We start from the raw sequence: 18105 nt of genomic DNA, 5'->3' as shown, positions 1-18105 counted from the left end.
GATTATAGAGGCGTTTTTCAAAACTATTCTTGAGGAAAACCTCCTGATTTTTCTGAGGTATTGGCAATATAGATTTAGGGCTAAATGTGCAGTTGGATTTTTCTGTAGAATTTTCATCCTGCCAGCACAGTAGTTCTTCTGTAGTTTTCTGTCTTGTGAAAAGGCTCTCTGCTAGCTGTTGACCTGAATGTTTAGATGTTTCTGGAGGAAGGTATTAACAAAGAATCTGAAAAGTACTGAAATATTTTTGCATGTAGAAACACCAACTTGGTGCCAACCAAGCCTTGCTTTGTAGCAATGTTCATAGTAAAAACTGTACACCTGGCTATAAGGGCTTTTAAACTGACAGGATACTGTGGTTTGAGGAGTCCTTTTATTTATGTAACGCTACAGTTTGTGTGATTCCATCTCTCTCCTGTTTTTTTTTTTCTTTCTTCCTTAAAATATTTATTTTCTGTTATGTAATATCTGAATTAGGTCCTTTTTTTCTTTTTTTTTTTCTTTTTTATGGTGCAACCTCTAGGTTTTCCAGGAAAATGATTTTATTTTTCATATTGGGAAATTAAATGCCATACTCACTAATGGCAAACTAGCGTGTTGCTGTCATGTAATCTTAGGTCTGTATCCTGTCTTCTTTTTAAGAGTGAGTTCTTAGTAACCAGCTTGATAGAACAAAGGAGACGTAGAAATTAAAGCTAAAATATGAAGCTGGAAAACAAAACAGAAAGGTAAAATGAATGCCGTTTAACAGGGATGACCACATTTCCAGACAGTTCAAGCAAATACTGATTTTTAAAGTCATGTCTAACAGTTTAGTGTCAGTACCTTATTAGAATCCAGGGATTAATAGCAGCAATCTCCTTGTTGCACATTAAAAGGGTTTAGTTTAATTTTGGATTAGAGGGTACAAGGTGCCATTCTAGCAAAGCTGTTCCCAAGGTATCAGTGAGGTGAAGTAGGATGGCTTCAAGACTGTGGTTTCTGTAACTGTCCCAGTTATACTGTGTGTGAACATGTGTGTGTGTGTGTGTGTGTGTATATATATATATATACACACACACACCCACCCCTGTATGGATTTTAAAATTGTGATGAACTCTTTCAATAATCCTTTATAACGTATGTTATCTTTGGAAGGGAAATTGTCTGGAAAAGCTTGTTTGAAATGTTAAGAAAGGCAGTTGGAGTTATAGGTCCATACTGCCTTTCTGGGACTGAAGGTGTGGTTGGGCTCAGGTTAGTTCAAGGATATTAAAATCTGTGGATACTGGTGTTAGAGATTCAACCTGTAATCAAGACTTCCTTGCGTATTAAATAAAAGTAATATGCAATATTCTGCTCTTCTCTCCTGCAATTATGCAGGGGTGTGCAGCATGTGCAGTGTATATGAGTAGTTGGAACAGGATTGGTCATTATTCTCCTCCCTTTCATACTACAGGTGTTTCTAAGCATGCAAGTGAGAAGAATAACCATCTTGAGAGCCCTGATTTATGAATTCATGAATTTGAGGAGAGGCATAGGATGAGCTTATGGACACTACGGTCCCCTCCCTGTTTTTTAGATTTTTGGGAGAAGGAGAGGAGGCTTGGTTGGTTCTTTTATTGCTATCAGTTGCTTTTTGTTAGGCTTTCTCAGCTCATTAATATGTCAATGTGTGATAACATTTACTGCCAGGGATTAATACAGAGGAAAAAAAAATACAGTTTTAAAATTCTAGTGTAAAATGTTAAGCACCTGCTATAGTGTTGTCCAGAATTTTCATTGAGTTCTGAACATCTTGGCAGTGATGTCAGCATCCTGTATGATTTATTTGATGATTTTATGTATTTATTTATTTAGTGATGCTTCAGATTTGGGGGGGGGGGGGCGGGGGGAAGACTCATTTTGTTCCAACTGAGTTTAATTATCAGGCTTTTGGCACTGTATACATCTTTGGTTATTAATTAAGTATATTAAACTAAAGTTTTATGCACTAGTGGTACAAAACTATGCAATTTTAGAATATTTCTTTAAAATAAAAGGATATAGAAAAAAATGTATTTTAGTTAAGCTTATTTTTCCAACCACTGGCAGAAATTAAAAATAACAGCTGGCATTAGGGAAAAAGCCATACTTCCAATTTATCAGAAGAGTTAAATCTCTGGTAATTTACAAGAATGCTATTATCAGTATGTTGTTTGAATTATAGTCTTTTTCTCTTTACTCTTTTATAACAGTCAGAATGAACTGACCCTTTTCCTTTCTGCCTAAAGGCCCGAATGTGTTCTGTATGATCACTTCTTAGCGACGGAACTCAGTTCTGTCTCAAAGTCAGTTGTTTGCCTTAAATAATAGCCATTAAGAGGAGGAAAATATCTGTGCAGACAATGAGTGAGACTGAAGGAAGATAAAGTCTTTGCAGATGCTCGCATTTATGATCTAAGCTGCAGGAGGTCCATAGTTCAGAAGCATATTGTTCTTATGCCTGGAGTGGTCAAGAAGACTGGAGGACTAATGTTTTGGTCCCAGGCTAACATATATGGTTGTATTTCAAAGAAAAGAAAATAAGATAAAATCGAGTCTGATCATTGGAGTTAGAGAAGGACCAGTTAAAGCAGAATACTTTGCAAGAAGCAAAATCCAACAAGTAGTTTCCTCCTCTGTTGTGTGTGGGGTTTGTTTTTTTTTTTAATACTTTGTCTTAGGTTTTCTTCCAATTGTGCTGGATTTTATCCAGCTCAATAAAGAGGATGTCAGATGATTTGTTCCTCAGATGTTTAGCTCATAATTCTATGAAGATGCGTTCTTTAGTATGGTACTGCTGTCTTCACCTGATCATAGTGTATCAGTAAAATTCAGTTTGCTGCTGCTGCAGCTGTAGCAATGCCTCCACTGTGACAACAGCAGATTGTTGTCTGGTTGCTTTCCAGAATGACTTACAATTTTGAATCTACTTGTGCTTACTTGCAAAGTGCGTACTTATTCTGTGTAAGAGGTGCAATTAACTACAGTAATCCAAACAGGGACTTCAACATAGTTATAATAGTTCTTTCAATTTGTTTTCCTCTTTCTCCTTTTCTATTTTTTTAAAATTTTATTTTCTTTAAACACAGGAGATTTATTCATTGGGTGAAGTCAGGCTGACACTTTGCAAATTTTCTTTTGCAATCTTGGTCCTACTCGCTTCCCCACTGACCCACAACACTGCAGGTTCTGGTTTTTTGCAGAGCAGACAGGGCCAGTGATGTGGAGTTACCTGAATTGTCCATGGTGTTTTGCTGAAAACAGATATAATTTGTACCAGAAAAAGTCAACAGGAATGTATAAGGAAAAGCTGAGCATTATAATCCCTTTCATCAACTGTAGCACCTATGTTCAGTATGGTAGTCCTGATGAATGATACATGCATTAATGAAGAGAAACTTGAAAAGGATACTTTGAAAAATAAGGGAAGAGAACCTGAGGGAAGGAAAAATCCAGGTTCGTTGTTAATGGATTTAAGATTGTTGTAAACTGAGATATGGTCTCAGACATGCAGAAGGCAGCATTTGCTTGTAATTGAGCAAGTGCAGAAAAAAATGCAGTCCCTGTGCCGAGAAATTCACAATTTAAGTAGGAAAAAAGAGACAATGAACAGATTCTGACAGGAGACTACAAGAAAATTATACTGGTCCATGTGTTTGGTCTTGGTCTAGCAGCCTAATAGTTACTGAAATTTGTTTTGAGTGCATCATGACACAGTGAATTGTAAGGACATGTTAGATCAAGAACCTTAAGGCAGTCTCTGCTAGAATTTAGAGTTCTCTGATGTTCATGCTTTATATGAGCATATCCACTATTTTATATTCATATTTAGTGGTAATTGAACATGTTCAGAATCAGTTGGGAGATTCTTGGTACTTTGGCGACTTGATTGGGAGGATGTTATGTTGGCTTTAAATAATAATGCAAAGGAGATGTTTGTATTGTATCTAGACTGTAAGTTATAATTTAAATCAGACTTGTAGCCACATTTCTTAGTGAACTAGGAGCAGCATGTTTCCAACTCCTTGAGCAAAATACACATCCTCTTAGATGACATTTAGAGACTATGTGCTTCTGCATGAATTGATGTATAAGCTGCTTCCTTAGCAGCTTACTAAAAATATGGCATTTTAAATACCTTGAGCTGTCATCTATCTGCATCCTAGAAATCCTATTTTATGAGAATTTACAGCTATCTGAAGAGATTTTCCTTGTGTGTTTAGGGTTCCATACTTCAGTATGAAACTATGATCATTGTATGTTGTATGACAAAGTTGGCTTTAGGATTTTTTTTTTATTAAAACTATTAATTTTAAATTGAAACACAACAGGTTATAACCTGCTTCATAATAAAATTTTTAAAAAGGCAATAATATTTTACTTTTAAAGGTTTGGATTTCCACATGCATGTTGTGTTTGTTCTTGCACAGATGTCTTTCTGAAAAAAGCAGCACTCATTTGTAGACTGCAGCCTATACTGATTAAAGAAAGTCAGGGGTTTTTTTGCATTGACAGGTTTAGGTTTATGTTGCTGTAAAACTTATCTCCAATTCAACTTGTTTTCAAATCCTGAATATGTAATTTTAAGTAAGTGGGTTGATGTTTTGTTTTTAAAAATCAGTAGGGCTATCTTCCTCTTTCCAATGTAGTTGAACAGCTGTTGAGGCATCAGAGGCTACCTTTTGTACCTGTTGATCATCTTGCCACTTTTTTCTCAGAAATAAGTTTATTGACTTACTTGGCTTGAAAAGAATGGAGATGTGTAAGGATATTGGTGAAGCTACTCAAATGCATCAGCTGTTGCATAGTAAGTGTACAAACCATTGTCCAGCAATAGTGGTTCCAGGTGAGGTTGAGCTGAGGCACACTTCAGCTGTCTATCATCCTTTAGGGGATCGTTTGCTGACTGACACTCATGTTCTGCCAAGAGGTGCTTCTGGCACTGACTCTTTCTTAGATATCCTTTTGTTTATGTACTAGCTTCATTATCTTATATCCACAGATTTTAGGGCCTGTTGATGTAAAATGTACTACACTGATAAAGCTCTGAAGAGCAAAGAAGAATGAAAGGGAAGGGGGGGGGGGAGGAGAGGAGGTGGAGGGCTGGAATACTGAAGAGCCTCTTCATGCAAATCTACTCTGAATTGTGTGTTTGCCTGGGGAAAAAAAAAACCCAAAACACTAATAGATTCTGGATATTTCTGAAGGACAAAATTATTTTCTTTGTGAAAGGATCTTTACTGTAGCATTTGGTGTGAGGAAAGTGGCAGGAGCAGCGTCACTGCCCTCGGGCGGACAGGCAACAGCCCAGGCACCCCTTTTGCTAGCAGTTGTATCGTCTCCCTTGCTCCTTGCTAATACATTTCCCTTTAGCAACCTCACCTGAACTTCCCCTGCTAGAGCTAAAGCCTCTTCCTGCTTTTTCTGTTTTGTTCTTACTGATTAATGAGAGTCATTGCTCCCTGTTCTCTCTAATATCTCCTTTGTATATTTGTAAGAATGTCACTTTTCTCTTCAGTGGCCTTTCCCAGAGCTAATCAGGTCCCAGCTCTTTTAATCTTTCCTTACAGGTCAGGTTCTGTTTTCTCCTGAAATCTCTCATTTTTATGCCTCACATTTTAAAAATAATAATTCTAGGTCAAACAACACTTGATTAAAATTTTAAGGGTGAATGTAAGAAATCACTGTGCTTGCGAATGCCCTTTCACAGTAATCCCTTTTCACTTACAGTTATGAAAAACTTTACCCATATTGCTCCATTTGTGTGACATTCACCTCTGAACTGTATGTACAAAGTAGAACTTGAGCTCCAAAATACATTATTTAATTTTTACTAGCATCTCCTGGGAAACTCAGCAAAGATCCACCCATTAGATCACTTGACGACAGCTCCAGCTCTGTGTACTCTAGCTGCTTCATGAGAAATGGGGACAATAGCTATGTGTCTGTAGTCTTGCTGTGTGTCTGAATCTGTCAGTGGTCATGTAAAGGTTATTCCCAATCCAGATCCAGACCAGAGTGTGCCATCTGAGTAGCAAATCATTTGGAAATATGTGTCCATATAGCTGAAAAGCATGGCAGAATTCCTTTCATAGCCTGTTTTAAGCCTTGCTCCTGCAAAGACTGAGAAATTGCACTAAACTCCAGGAAAATATGTGCAAGTTGGCTTCGGTACTAGAATGTAATACACATGTACATTTGTTGCGTTTTTAAACACTGTTTCATAGAAAGCAAACATCATGAAAACTGCATCAAGAAGAGAAAATTCAATATTAAATTTGTCATGTGCTGTCCTGAAATCCATTTCTTCGGAAAAAGCCGTAGCTTTTCTTTAACATACAAGTTCATTTTCTCTAAGGGAAACCTCTTCACCTGAGAATTAAAAAAAAAAGGAAAAGATTCTTGGTTTCATTTGAAGGGTTAGGGCTATTGTGTAATTCTCAATAGCATTAACACATAAGTTCTACAAATGGCATTATGCACTTTTGTTCTTTCCACCTGAGCAGTTCATCTATCTGAGTGGCCATTATCTCTTGAGAAACACTTAAGCAGTCAGTATCATGTGCTGAAGAATTTCTCAATATTTGCTGCATTCTGGCTAGATGAAATCCAATTCTGTGCTACTGTTTCAGTTCACGGAATAATTTCAGTTCAGGGGTTTTATCTTCCATTCTTTCAGTTTATTACACAGTTGCAGTCCAGCCTTGGGCTAGTGTCAGCTCTGATGAAACCAGCAAGCTTTAACACTAATAAACATATAGGTTGTTGGAATTTCTTTTGCCTCTTAAGAAAGCTCATTCAGAAAATCACTTAATGACACAAAATGTGTGAGTAGAAAGTGCAGCATGTAAGGGAACAAGTCACCTGGACTTGTGTTTGAATGAGCTTCAGGACTTCATTTCAGGAGTGAATGAAGTGGGTGCGTGTTGTGTTTCTTTTTTGTTTGGTTGGTTTTTTTAATTAAATTGAGCAAAGGACTGCTGCTGTATTTAAACAAAAAAAGGTTTGAGGGATGAGCTGCTTAAGTTTTACTTTTTCATAGCTTAATAGTTAAATCTATGTAAACCTGTTTAGGTGCACAAAATTTTTTTGCAGGCATGCAGGATAGTATTCAATCCATGTATGGTGCAGGAGACATCAGCAGTGTTTCTCTAATATTTAATCAGTGTGTGACAGCAAGTAATCATTTGGTTTTTGAGCCTGTGGATATTTGCCTTAATGGTAAATGAGGGAACTCATACCAGAACTGAACTCTGATTTCTCTCTGCATAGATAACTGTATTGGACAGAACTGTGTCTTTTATGCCATCAAAGATATTCATACTCAAAAGTAACTATACAAACACATGTTCCCATCACAAAAATTGCATGAATTTATAAAAGTGAATACAGTTTCTAGCTATTGTTTTCTTCTTCTGTAAGCAGTGTTTGGTATCTTGCAAGTTAAAAAGGATGGGATCATCAGCTTCTTAGAGTAACATTAATTGTTTTCTTTTGGCTATAAATCTGGGAACAAAATGATTAAATAGACTGGAGAAGAGGGGGAAAACTCAAATAAAAAGGCACTTACGTTTATTGCATTTTGCAGGGTTGTGTTCGGGAACAACGTATGTCTCTTGAGACTTTGTTTCTTATCCATTTTATAGAGCTCTGGCCTCTTAACAGCACTGCTTTAATGACTTGTTCTTGGGGTTCTGAGTTGGTATCAGTGCTTGCCATGAAAACAAGCCTGTTACAAAGAGGTCAGGTTTCACAAGACAGCAATAGACTTGTAAAAACAGATTTTACTGGAACAAATAAAGTCAGAATTAAGAAGAAACCAGAGATTTGCGTAAAGAAACAAGATACAGCAGGAGCAAGTATTGAGCTAAACTGATAAACAATATAAATTTCGATGGGGATTTTTTCTTTCTAAAAACACATTTAGTGACATTAATGAGTTTTTCTGGAGATTTTGTGCAGTTCTCTGTAGTTGGTGGAAATATGTTATTTAAATATCAGCTTCGATTAACAACTTGCATTGGATTTTCTAAATAGTATAGCTGAATCTGTTCTTGCTTCATATCACAATGACATTTTGTGTTCTGTGAAATACTAATTTTCCTCAGTTTCTTTTGCAGTTCTTGAGAGTCTCACTTCTGTCTTTAATCTTCAGCTGTAATGTACCAGATGCATGGAAAGAAATCATTCTTTTTATATACATAAATGAAAACCAAATATTGTGTTTCTGGTGTCTCACTCTGTCCCTTTAAATAATCGTACCAATATAAGAAATTTCTGGGTATGATTTTATAGTTCCAATGGAGATGAAACTTTTAAAGTTGAGTAAAAGCTTTGGTTCGATAAGAATCTGTAATTACCTTTCTGCCTTGTTAAAATGGTCTGTCCTTATGCCACTGGCAGCATGGTGCAGCTGTGCTACATGATGGCTCTGAAACTCATGTTATGTTGGTTTGTGGTGTTCTTATTATCTATGCCTTTATTACATTCCTAGAGATTTTATTTTGAAAGCTAAGCAGACTTGCCTAGTTTGATACATCATACTGCAAAGCACAATGTTTTCTGTTAGAAAATCTGTTAAGAACAGCACTAGGGAAATACTCTGACTCCAGGTGAACACGTGTTGTCTGTGTAGAGAGGAATTAGAATGGAGAAGGTGGGAAGGGAGGAAGTAAGACAAGCGTGGATGCTCCCCCCCCCCCCTTCTGTGGTAGAAAACTACAGGAGAGTCGGACTACATCAAATTCAGCAGGAAGCAAATCCAGAAAGTTACGGGAACAACCTGGTGTATGTGCAGGTTATTTGACTTGCACTGAGTCTTTCTGTTCTGTGAAGCTGAGCTTCTGTAGGTAGGGAAAGAACTATTAAGTCTCTTTTTTTTCTTCTGATGATTCCTTAGCAATCAAAAGAAAATCTGTTTAAGGAAAGAACTGTTTTTGCGTCTCCCCCCAACAGGCTTTAAATGTAAGAGTTCTGTTGTAACATCTTTATGCAAGTTGTGGGGTTTTTTTGTTTGTTTGTTTGTTCTTGAACCTGGTACTGCTCAAAAGGGAAAGAAAGAACAAAAAGTGGAACATAGGGAACTGGGTTAAATTCTGCTGGTGAGAGAGACTGGTTCTGCCTGTGGTGAAGATGAGTAGGGACCAGACTGCAGAGTGTGCTTGGGGCTGTGGGGACCTGGTGCCAAAAGCACAGACTGGTTGTAAAAATGGATACCAGGAGCATCTCTGCTTGCGTCCTGGGAGTCTGAATCACATTTGAGGTCCCAGACCTAGTTTCCAACTGCCATGGTGTTTGCATCATGTGGCTGCAACTACTTTCGGGTGATATTGCTGCACAGGGCGGTTTGGTTGTCTTGTTAATCACAATCTTTGGTAGGTCTGTTCGCAAAGCTGCAATGCTTTCACTCTGCTGGTATGATTAGGAACACTCATTCCTGCAGTGCTGATGCAACTACAGGAATGTAGTGCAAAAAAATGATTTATTCTGACCTGGGAAGTGAAACAGGTATGCTAGTAATAGGAATCTTTAAGTTATGTAGTTAGGCCTATGTTAGGAGTTAACTTGTGCATGGAGGGGAAAGCAACCAGGTGATGTCACATTTCCTTCACACTCCAATATTAATCTATTGATGTTAAGCAGTAGTATTAAAACGACGGAGGTGAGAAGTGTTCATTAGAGCTGTGCATCAGTACTGTATGTGTCCTCTATGCAGAAGGAAATTATTGAGAACATGTTAGAGTAAATAGGATGAAAAACCATTTCAATTAATGAACAAGTAAAATAGAGGAATTCTTTCAACACGAAACTTGAATGTTAAGAGATGGGTAACTTACCAATAATGGTTTATTTATTGAAAACATGTTTCTGTATAATTTATACAAGAGTAGAAATTTATTTGAAATCTGATTTAAAAAAAAAAAAACAAATTAGTGCCATTGAGTTTATGCAGAGATTGTTCCCTCTGTAGTTACAAGGGGTGAAAATGTGTGTGGAATTATTTGTGTTATGAGTTATCTAAAAGGAGTTGCCTCTGAAGAGTTGTTCTTTCTGTTAATTATGTTGTAAGTAGCAGTAAATAAGCAATTAATTAGATGGTTTTGTATTCCTTTCCCTTTGGCTTTTATTTTCTGAGCAAAGAAATCCAACTACTGATCAATTTCTTAGGTGTCTGTTAGCTGGAAGGTATTTATTGATCTACCACTTCAGTTGGCTCAATTTTGTGAACTCCTTAAGTTGTAAATGCTCAAAATTATATTGATGCTCTGTGCATCAGGCATCTGCTTGGTGACTGCTTGGACTGTTGGGATGAAAGTGTTGTTACATGATTATACTTATTTTGAGATCTTTTTTGGTTTTGATTTCTTTTTCTTATCAAACGTGAACTTGTACAACTCTGCAAATGCTTTTACTAAAATGAGTATTATTAAAGGACTAAAATATGACTGTCAGGAACCAAAGGTTGTTTTGGAAATTTTTTATTGCAGTCAATATTTTTTTTTTTTTTTTAAGTGTAGTGGAGCCAGTCCCAAACTAGCTGAATTGACATGAGCTTTGCTACTTTAATAATTGATATGCTTTCCAGTTGCATGCCAGTCAATTTGTATGCTTAATTCTATTTGAAAGTGTCATTTTCATTTTCAATGAAACTTTTTTTTATTGAATTTGGTTAAAGCAAAGTTATTTTAAGTAAACCTTCAAACAAGGAAACCATGCTATTGAGCAAAGTTGGCAAGGTAATTAGACCTATCTTTCTTTGCATGTAGAAAAGAGGACTATTTGAAGTATTTCTGGGTATTTTTGCAAGTTGATCTATGATCTGGAGTTTGGTTTAGCTAAGAATTTTTCCTTGCTTTAGTCCTTTAAATTCGATGTTCTCTTATTTTTAGCCATTTCTGCATTTGAAGTCCAGCCACTTTCAGCTGAGGTACAGGAAGGTGGAGTAGCTCGATTTGCCTGTAAAATAACAGCAAACCCTCCTGCCACTGTGACATGGGAAGTGAATCGAACAACTTTACCTTTAGTCATGGACAGGTATGTAGAGTTGCATGTTTTAAAATGTCATTTATTTTCTGTGATAATTTTGAGCCTGCTACAAGAAGAAAATCTGATTATTTGCAATGCCATTACATAAAAAAAGGTTCCATGTGTGTAGTATGTCAACTATTAAAATAGCTAGTAGTTATGTTGTGTTATGTTGTGAATTAATTTTAAATAGTTGTTATGGGTGCAGACCAGAATGACCCGCTATTGTCTACACAGTATTCATTGACTTATGAATTGTTGTTGGTGAATTTTGTATGCAAGTCATCCTCAGGAATGGGAATTGCTGTGGGATACAGAATAAGTGGACTTTGGCTGTGGGGGTGGTTTGAACTAGCAGGATTGCTTTCACAGAAGAATTGATGCTGAACCTGTTTTTCTTTAGAAGGCCAATAAAGAATTATATGTACAGAAAATTGAGTTAAAACACTTAATGCTAGGGAAATTCTGCACAGGGGTACTTCTCTTCAATTGATTAACTCGAAGCATACAGCCTGCTCCCTGCTAGATTCTTTCCCTGTCCAGATTGTATTTGTTGAACCTACTCCCATCCTTCTTGACATGTAACTTTTGTTGAACAGGTTTAAGATACCTAGCATGCAAAGGAAGGTAAAAAGAGAAACATAAAAATTGAAAGCATAGGTAGGTTTCTGGGAATTGTATACCAGTTATGTCAGTATATCAGAAATTGCTGCCAAAAATCAGCCAGCCTGAATAGTATGCTGAGGGTGAGAAGGATCTGCTTGTTGAAAGTAAATTTCTCTGCTCTCATCGTGGTGCTGGGGGGAATCTTGCCTGTAGTTCAGAAATGTGGGGAGGTGAGTCATGTATAGAGAATGTTTTTGAGTCTCCAGCCTGCTGTTCCCAGGTCAGTGTAGCAATGGCTGTAAATGTAGTACTTAATTCCATGATGGTGTTCACTGGCTGAATGTTTATCTACATTTCTTTGTTTGTTTGTTTCTCTCACAGGATAACTGCTCTACCTACAGGAGTTCTTCAGATCTATGGTGTTGAACAGAAGGATGCTGGGAATTATCGATGTGTTGCCACAACAATAGCCAATAGACGTAAAAGCACTGAGGCAGTGCTGAGTGTTATTCCAGGTACTCACCATGTGAGATTTTTTTCAATGGCATTATATTCTTTTTTACATTATAGCAAAAACACTTACAGCAAAAACACTTACATGCGTTGAAGAGCTGTAACTGTCCTCTGAACCACTTGCCCAAATAATAATTTTGCTTGCCTGTACCTTGTGGCTAAAATACCGTTCAGTGTAAATTTCCACAATTACTGAAATAAGGCTTTGGTGTAAATTTAATTTTGAGCATCCTTAAAAAAAGTCATGTTTTGTTTCATATTTAATTGAGTTTTTGTTTAACTGTTCTCACTTTCTTTGATTTTTTTTTTTTTATTTTTTTTTTTCTCTCCAAAGCCTCAGACTTGAAGCCTTTACACAAGCCATCTATAATAGCTGGTCCTCAAAACATTACGGCATCTCTTCATCAAACTGTCATACTGGAGTGTGTAGCCACAGGGAATCCAAAGCCAATCATCTCATGGAGCCGGTTAGGTAGGTCTTAAAATTACAGCATATGACCTTCAGCCTGTGGAGAGGAAGTGAAACTGGAAAGAAAGGATTTCAGCAATTAGGTTACTGTTTCAAGGCTTCATGTAGTGGGTAGCTATTAGTAGGTTAGGGCAGGATAAGTGAAATGCTTTCAGTTGTATACTTCCATACTGCTGTTAAGAAGCCCTGAGGTTTTCTGAGGCTTTTGACTCCCTGCTTCTGTTGTCAATCCTGCACTGCTCCCAGTGCAGTGTGGGCAAAGTGCCGGGTAGGGTAGTGACCTCCAGGGTTCTGTGACTTGGAGTAGCATCAGTGGTGAGTTAGGGCAGGTTGGAGCAGTTGCATGCTATGAAACAATCCTGTAAACGTTTCTCCCCCTCTTCTTCTTCGAAGCACTATGTGCATGTGATTTGGACCTTGTGTTAATGGGCCATTTGGACCATGGATAGGTACAGTCAAACCCTGAGTAGTCTGCCTGGAAGGGGAGAAGAGAGGGAATGCAATAACAATAATAGCATTCATCAGTGCATTGCGTTTTTCCATGAAAATGACCTCTGTTTTTATTCTGACATGTACGTAAATGTGAAATTCAGGACTGTACCTGTAGAAGCAAATCATGAAAAGTTTTCCTACATTTTTATTTCTAAAAGTGGGAGAAATAAACATATCTTTCCTGGTTGATTCAGTGGCTCTTATAGACAAACAAGTAAGAGAAAAGTTACCTAACAGTCACAGAGCTGTGAAAATAGAAGAAAATATATAGTAATCAAATATACTCATTTTATCCATAGCATAATTCAGAAGGTGATAGATGATCCCTGCTTGTAGAGATGATGTCTATGATGCACTGAATCATAGTGCAAGGCAATTGGGGAGGCTAACTGGGAAAATGGCATTAGTTTTTTAGCTGTGATGGTGAATTTCAGATATAAACCACTAACCGAGTGGTGAGACCCAAGCATCTGAATGGTCAGATGACTAGAGTGAAGAGCAAAGGAAATGCAAAATGGAAACCGCTGAAAGCTCATCTGTGATTTCCCTTTGCATCTTTTGACTTTTAAACTCTAATCTATGCCATAACTGCCTAGGCAACCCTATTTAGGTAAGTTATTTAGATACATTGAACAGCCTTGTAACCACACTTCTCCCACTCTCTCAAATAGACCATAAGTCCATTGACGTCTTCAATACCCGTGTCCTTGGAAATGGGAACCTCATGATCTCTGACGTAAAGGTGCAGCATGCAGGCGTGTATGTCTGTCGAGCCACTATTCCAGGCACACGAAACTTCACCGTAGCAATGGCAACTCTCACTGTGCTGGGTGAGGCTGCGTTGACTTCACAGTGTGTTTTAACATCTTGTGTCTGTTTTGAGCTGTGCTATGTACTGGGCTGAATTTTTGTCTCAAACAGCACACCAAGGGCTGTAGGGAGACTGCAGAGATGAAACAGATCACAGAACTGTGGCTGCTGCCTTCTGTGTGTTGACTTAGATGAGAAGTGTCAGATACTCAATATTTGAGTTATAAACTAGCAGTTCATTTGCACTTGCAGATACCCAGGTGCAATATTTGCTCTGGGAAGACAGGCTTTCAACACAAAAAAGAATCCCGTAACAAAGTAGAAATATAATACATATGTATGCTTCGTGAGCAGTATGTCATAGGCTGGAGTTTGATTTGTTTGTATGCATAAATCCATGAACAAAAATGTGTAGAAATGTTGCTATCTCTGCAGATAGTATGTATCTTTAAACAAATGTGCTTTGTTGACATGGAACGTGCTTTCTGCATGGGTGTGTATGTATTTGAGTGGCCTGAGGAGAGAGGTTTGTGTGTGGAAAATTCGTTATTATTCTGACTCTCCTTGCATTTGTGGGGGCTTGATTTTTTTTCCCCCCCCCCCCCCTCCCCCTGTTACTTATCTGTAGCTCCACCTTCATTTGTGGAATGGCCGGAAAGTTTAACAAGACCTAGAGCTGGTACTGCTCGTTTTGCTTGTCAGGCAGAAGGAAATCCTGCTCCCAAAATTTCATGGTTAAAAAATGGAAGGAGAATACACTCCAATGGTAGAATAAAAATGTACAACAGGTAAGATTACAATTGATATATGAGAGCTGTGCTAGTGATATGCTACCAAAGGATGAAATTCCAGTAACTAAACATAGCTAAGCAAGATGTAACTCAAGTAAACATGAAATTGGACATTAAATGTAGTTATGGACATTTCCTTGGCAAAAAGAATGCAGATTAGTCAATACCTAAAATCCTCAGCAAAGCTTTTGTGTTCACTGCCTTACCTGGGGGGGAAACTGAAGAGTTTCATCACAGAGTTGCTCTAGATCTACAGTAGTGTAACAGAGACCAGAATCTTGCTAGTTGTTTGAGGCTCCATTTCACTACTTCTGAAGAGTGAGCAGCTCATATTAAAGAGCTGGTTAAGAAATGACAGCCCTAAGGTTCTGCTTTTTGTGGGCAGGGAATAGATTTACAGGTTTGTTTTCACTGTGCCTGGCTTTGCAGGCATAAACATAAACAAGGCAGGTTTTGAGGAATGCTTCAAGTGCTAAATTTCACAGCTGCACATCCATTTCTAATAGAAGAGTTTGTGGCATGTAAGTCAATTATACTAAACTCATGAAGCAGAGACAAACATAACGTTGTTGCATTATGTAGAGCTAAGTTTATCCAAGATGTGAGCTTTTTTCCCCCTTTTTCTTCCTTTTGGATTCAGTAAATTGGTGATTAACCAGATCATTCCTGAAGACGATGCCATTTATCAGTGCATGGCTGAGAATAGCCAGGGATCTATTCTCTCCAGGGCCAGGCTTACTGTAGTTATGTCAGAAGACAGACCCAGTGCACCTTACAATGTCCACGCTGAAACGATGTCAAGCTCAGCGATCCTGCTAGCATGGGAGAGGCCACTATATAATTCAGACAAAGTGATTGCATACTCCGTGCATTACATGAAAGCAGAAGGTAAGCAATTTGGTTTAAATACTATTTAACTACTTGTATGTGGTAAGAACTTGAATGTCCTTGCGAAGACTGTCAAATTTGAATGGTTCATAACCAGGGCTGTATCAGAGCATACCAGCATATAAACGCATATTGTAATCAACAGGTATGCTTGGGGGAAAATGCTTTTGCCACATCATCTTATTTGTGGGACTGAGTGTTCTTCCGACTCACCCTTGTCTGATCACTCCAGTGAGCAGATTTTGAAGTTAGGAATGGACTTTAAAACCTGGGGCCTCCATACTGCTCTCTGGGTTTCCCTCTGTCCTCAGCAGGAGCTTCTGCCTACCCTCTTCCATGTGTGTGCTTTGCAGGTAAGGACAGAGCACACAACAGAATCCTGGAGGCTTACAGAGTTGAACTTTTCACCAGAGATAGCTCTTTTGTCTAGATCCCCAAATTCTTGTGACTTTACTGGCTTTCATATATTTTTGGAGTAGAATAATTGATACTTTATTGGCTTAACTATCTTCTCTTAGAATGAATATTGGCTGAATGGTGAAATCCACTCTCCTTTTACCCCTTGGTCTCCTATAATGAGAAAAGTATGCTAAAATAGCCATGAATGGTTTCACCTAGTGTCTGAAATGATATATAAATTCCTATGTAAAAGGGAATGGATAGTTGGAATAAAAATGAGTAACTAGACATTTTAAAATCCCTTAGTATTATGTAATTGCTTTAAGTTAAGGTAATCTTTAAGGTGGTAGAAAAGAGGCATTTTTCATAAGCAGGAGAAGTGATTGCGAAAATTTGTTAGGTGCATGGCTTAAACTAAGCTATGATGCAGCTCTGTTTTCTAGGAGTGATTTTTTTTTTTTCCATTTCTATTCAGTAAGTGGTTTATTCAAGGACAGGACTGCAGATGCTCAGCTCTGTGTGGAATACCAGTCTGCCATCTGCTAAGCAAAGGACAGGAAGGACAACTTAATTATGCTAATACTGATGCAGGAATAGCTGCCTTTGCTTTTGCAAGTGGGATAGTTCAGGACACAAGAGAATTTTGTCTGAAGGAGGGAAGGAAAGAGTTTTAAAAGGTAATGAGGACAAGAGGTGTGGGAAATTACCTCCTACACTTTCAGTCACTGAGGTATTGTGCTCACAACCACCTCTTAAAGCTAATATGAATAAAGTCACACTAGATAAGTTATCTGGGCAATTGTTATGTCTGGTGCTAGTGTAGAGAGCAGAGACTGGGTAGCTTCAAAGAAAACTGGTGTAATGGTTTAACCCCAGCCAGCTACTAAGCACCACACAGCCGCTCACTCACCTCCCTCACAGTGGGATGGGGGAGAGAATCAGAAGGGTAAAAGTGAGAAAACTTGTGGGCTGAGATAAAGACAGTTTAATAGGTAAAGCAAAAGCCGCACACGCAAGTGAAGCAAAGCAAGGAATTCATTCACCAATTCCCATCATCAGGCAGGTGTTCAGCCATCTCCAGGAAAGCAGGGCTCTATCACGCGTAATGGTTACTTGGGAAGACGAACGCCATCACTCTGAACATCCCCCCTTCCTCCTCCTTCCCTCAGCTTTATATACTGAGCATGATGTCATATGGTCTGGAATATCCCTTTGGTCAGTTGGGGTCAGCTGTCCCGGCTGTGTCCCCTCCCAACTTCTTGTGCACCCCCAGCTTCCTCGCTGGTGGGGTGGTGTGAGAAGCAGAAAAGGTTTTGACTCTCTGTATGCACTGCTCAGCAGTAAGGAAAACATCCCTGAATTATCAACACTGTTTCCAACACAAATCCAAAACATAGCCCCATACTAGCTGCTATGAAAAAAATTAACTCTATCCCAGCCAAAACCAACACAACTAGAAAACTGTCCTGAAGGAAGTGTGTATTTGTGCAGGAAATACTCTTGCATGCTAGTGAAAGGAGGTATCTTCTGAAATGTGTTTTCTGCAAAATTGTTTTGCAGTCCCTGCTTTATTTACTTGCTTATCCAAAGGTTATATCTTGTGAAATGAGATTGTAGCTTGTCTTGGTTTAAAAAACAAAACAAACTCCAAACAAGAGCAACCAACCAAACAAAAACTCTGATTTATTTGAACTTGCTTTCTCAAATACCCGTTTTTTCATCTTTCTAGACTATCTTGTGATATTTACTTTAATATAATGCTGTTTTGTGTCCTTTTGCATTAGTAAAGAAATCCACAGAGGGAGAGTGGGGAGGGCTGTGTTAAGAGGAGTAGTTAAAGCAGTGGGAATCAAAATGTAGGTGATCTGCATGCATTTTTTCTTTGGTAATGTGATTGGGTAGTACCAGAAGATCTGCATCAGGACATAAAAACACTTGTCTTGTTTTGTAGAAAAAATGTTGAGCTTCAAACACTAGTGGACTGCACTTCTGTAAAAATAATTGCGTTCTAAGTGATAGTCTGTAAACCTTTCTGAGGATGTTGTCCACATATCAGAGGCATTATTAAAAACATAGAAAATGCCTTTGTGAGAAAGTATCACATCAGCC

General features: G+C 38.1%; 1 protein-coding gene across 1 annotated transcript in view; it reads left to right on the top strand.

Moving 5' to 3' along the window:
• Positions 1-18105, top strand: part of PRTG (protogenin) — an 86414-nt gene that overhangs the window by 25116 nt on the left and 43193 nt on the right. The window contains 6 exon segments of the mRNA XM_052807059.1: positions 10893-11037; positions 12016-12149; positions 12482-12619; positions 13780-13938; positions 14547-14706; positions 15350-15597. Coding sequence (XP_052663019.1) covers positions 10893-11037; positions 12016-12149; positions 12482-12619; positions 13780-13938; positions 14547-14706; positions 15350-15597 — 984 coding nt within the window.

Source organism: Harpia harpyja, chromosome 14 (genome assembly GCF_026419915.1).
Source record: "Harpia harpyja isolate bHarHar1 chromosome 14, bHarHar1 primary haplotype, whole genome shotgun sequence".
Classification (NCBI taxonomy): domain Eukaryota; kingdom Metazoa; phylum Chordata; class Aves; order Accipitriformes; family Accipitridae; genus Harpia; species Harpia harpyja.
Note: the sequence above shows the minus strand (reverse complement) of the source record. Positions and strands in the feature narration are given on the sequence as shown.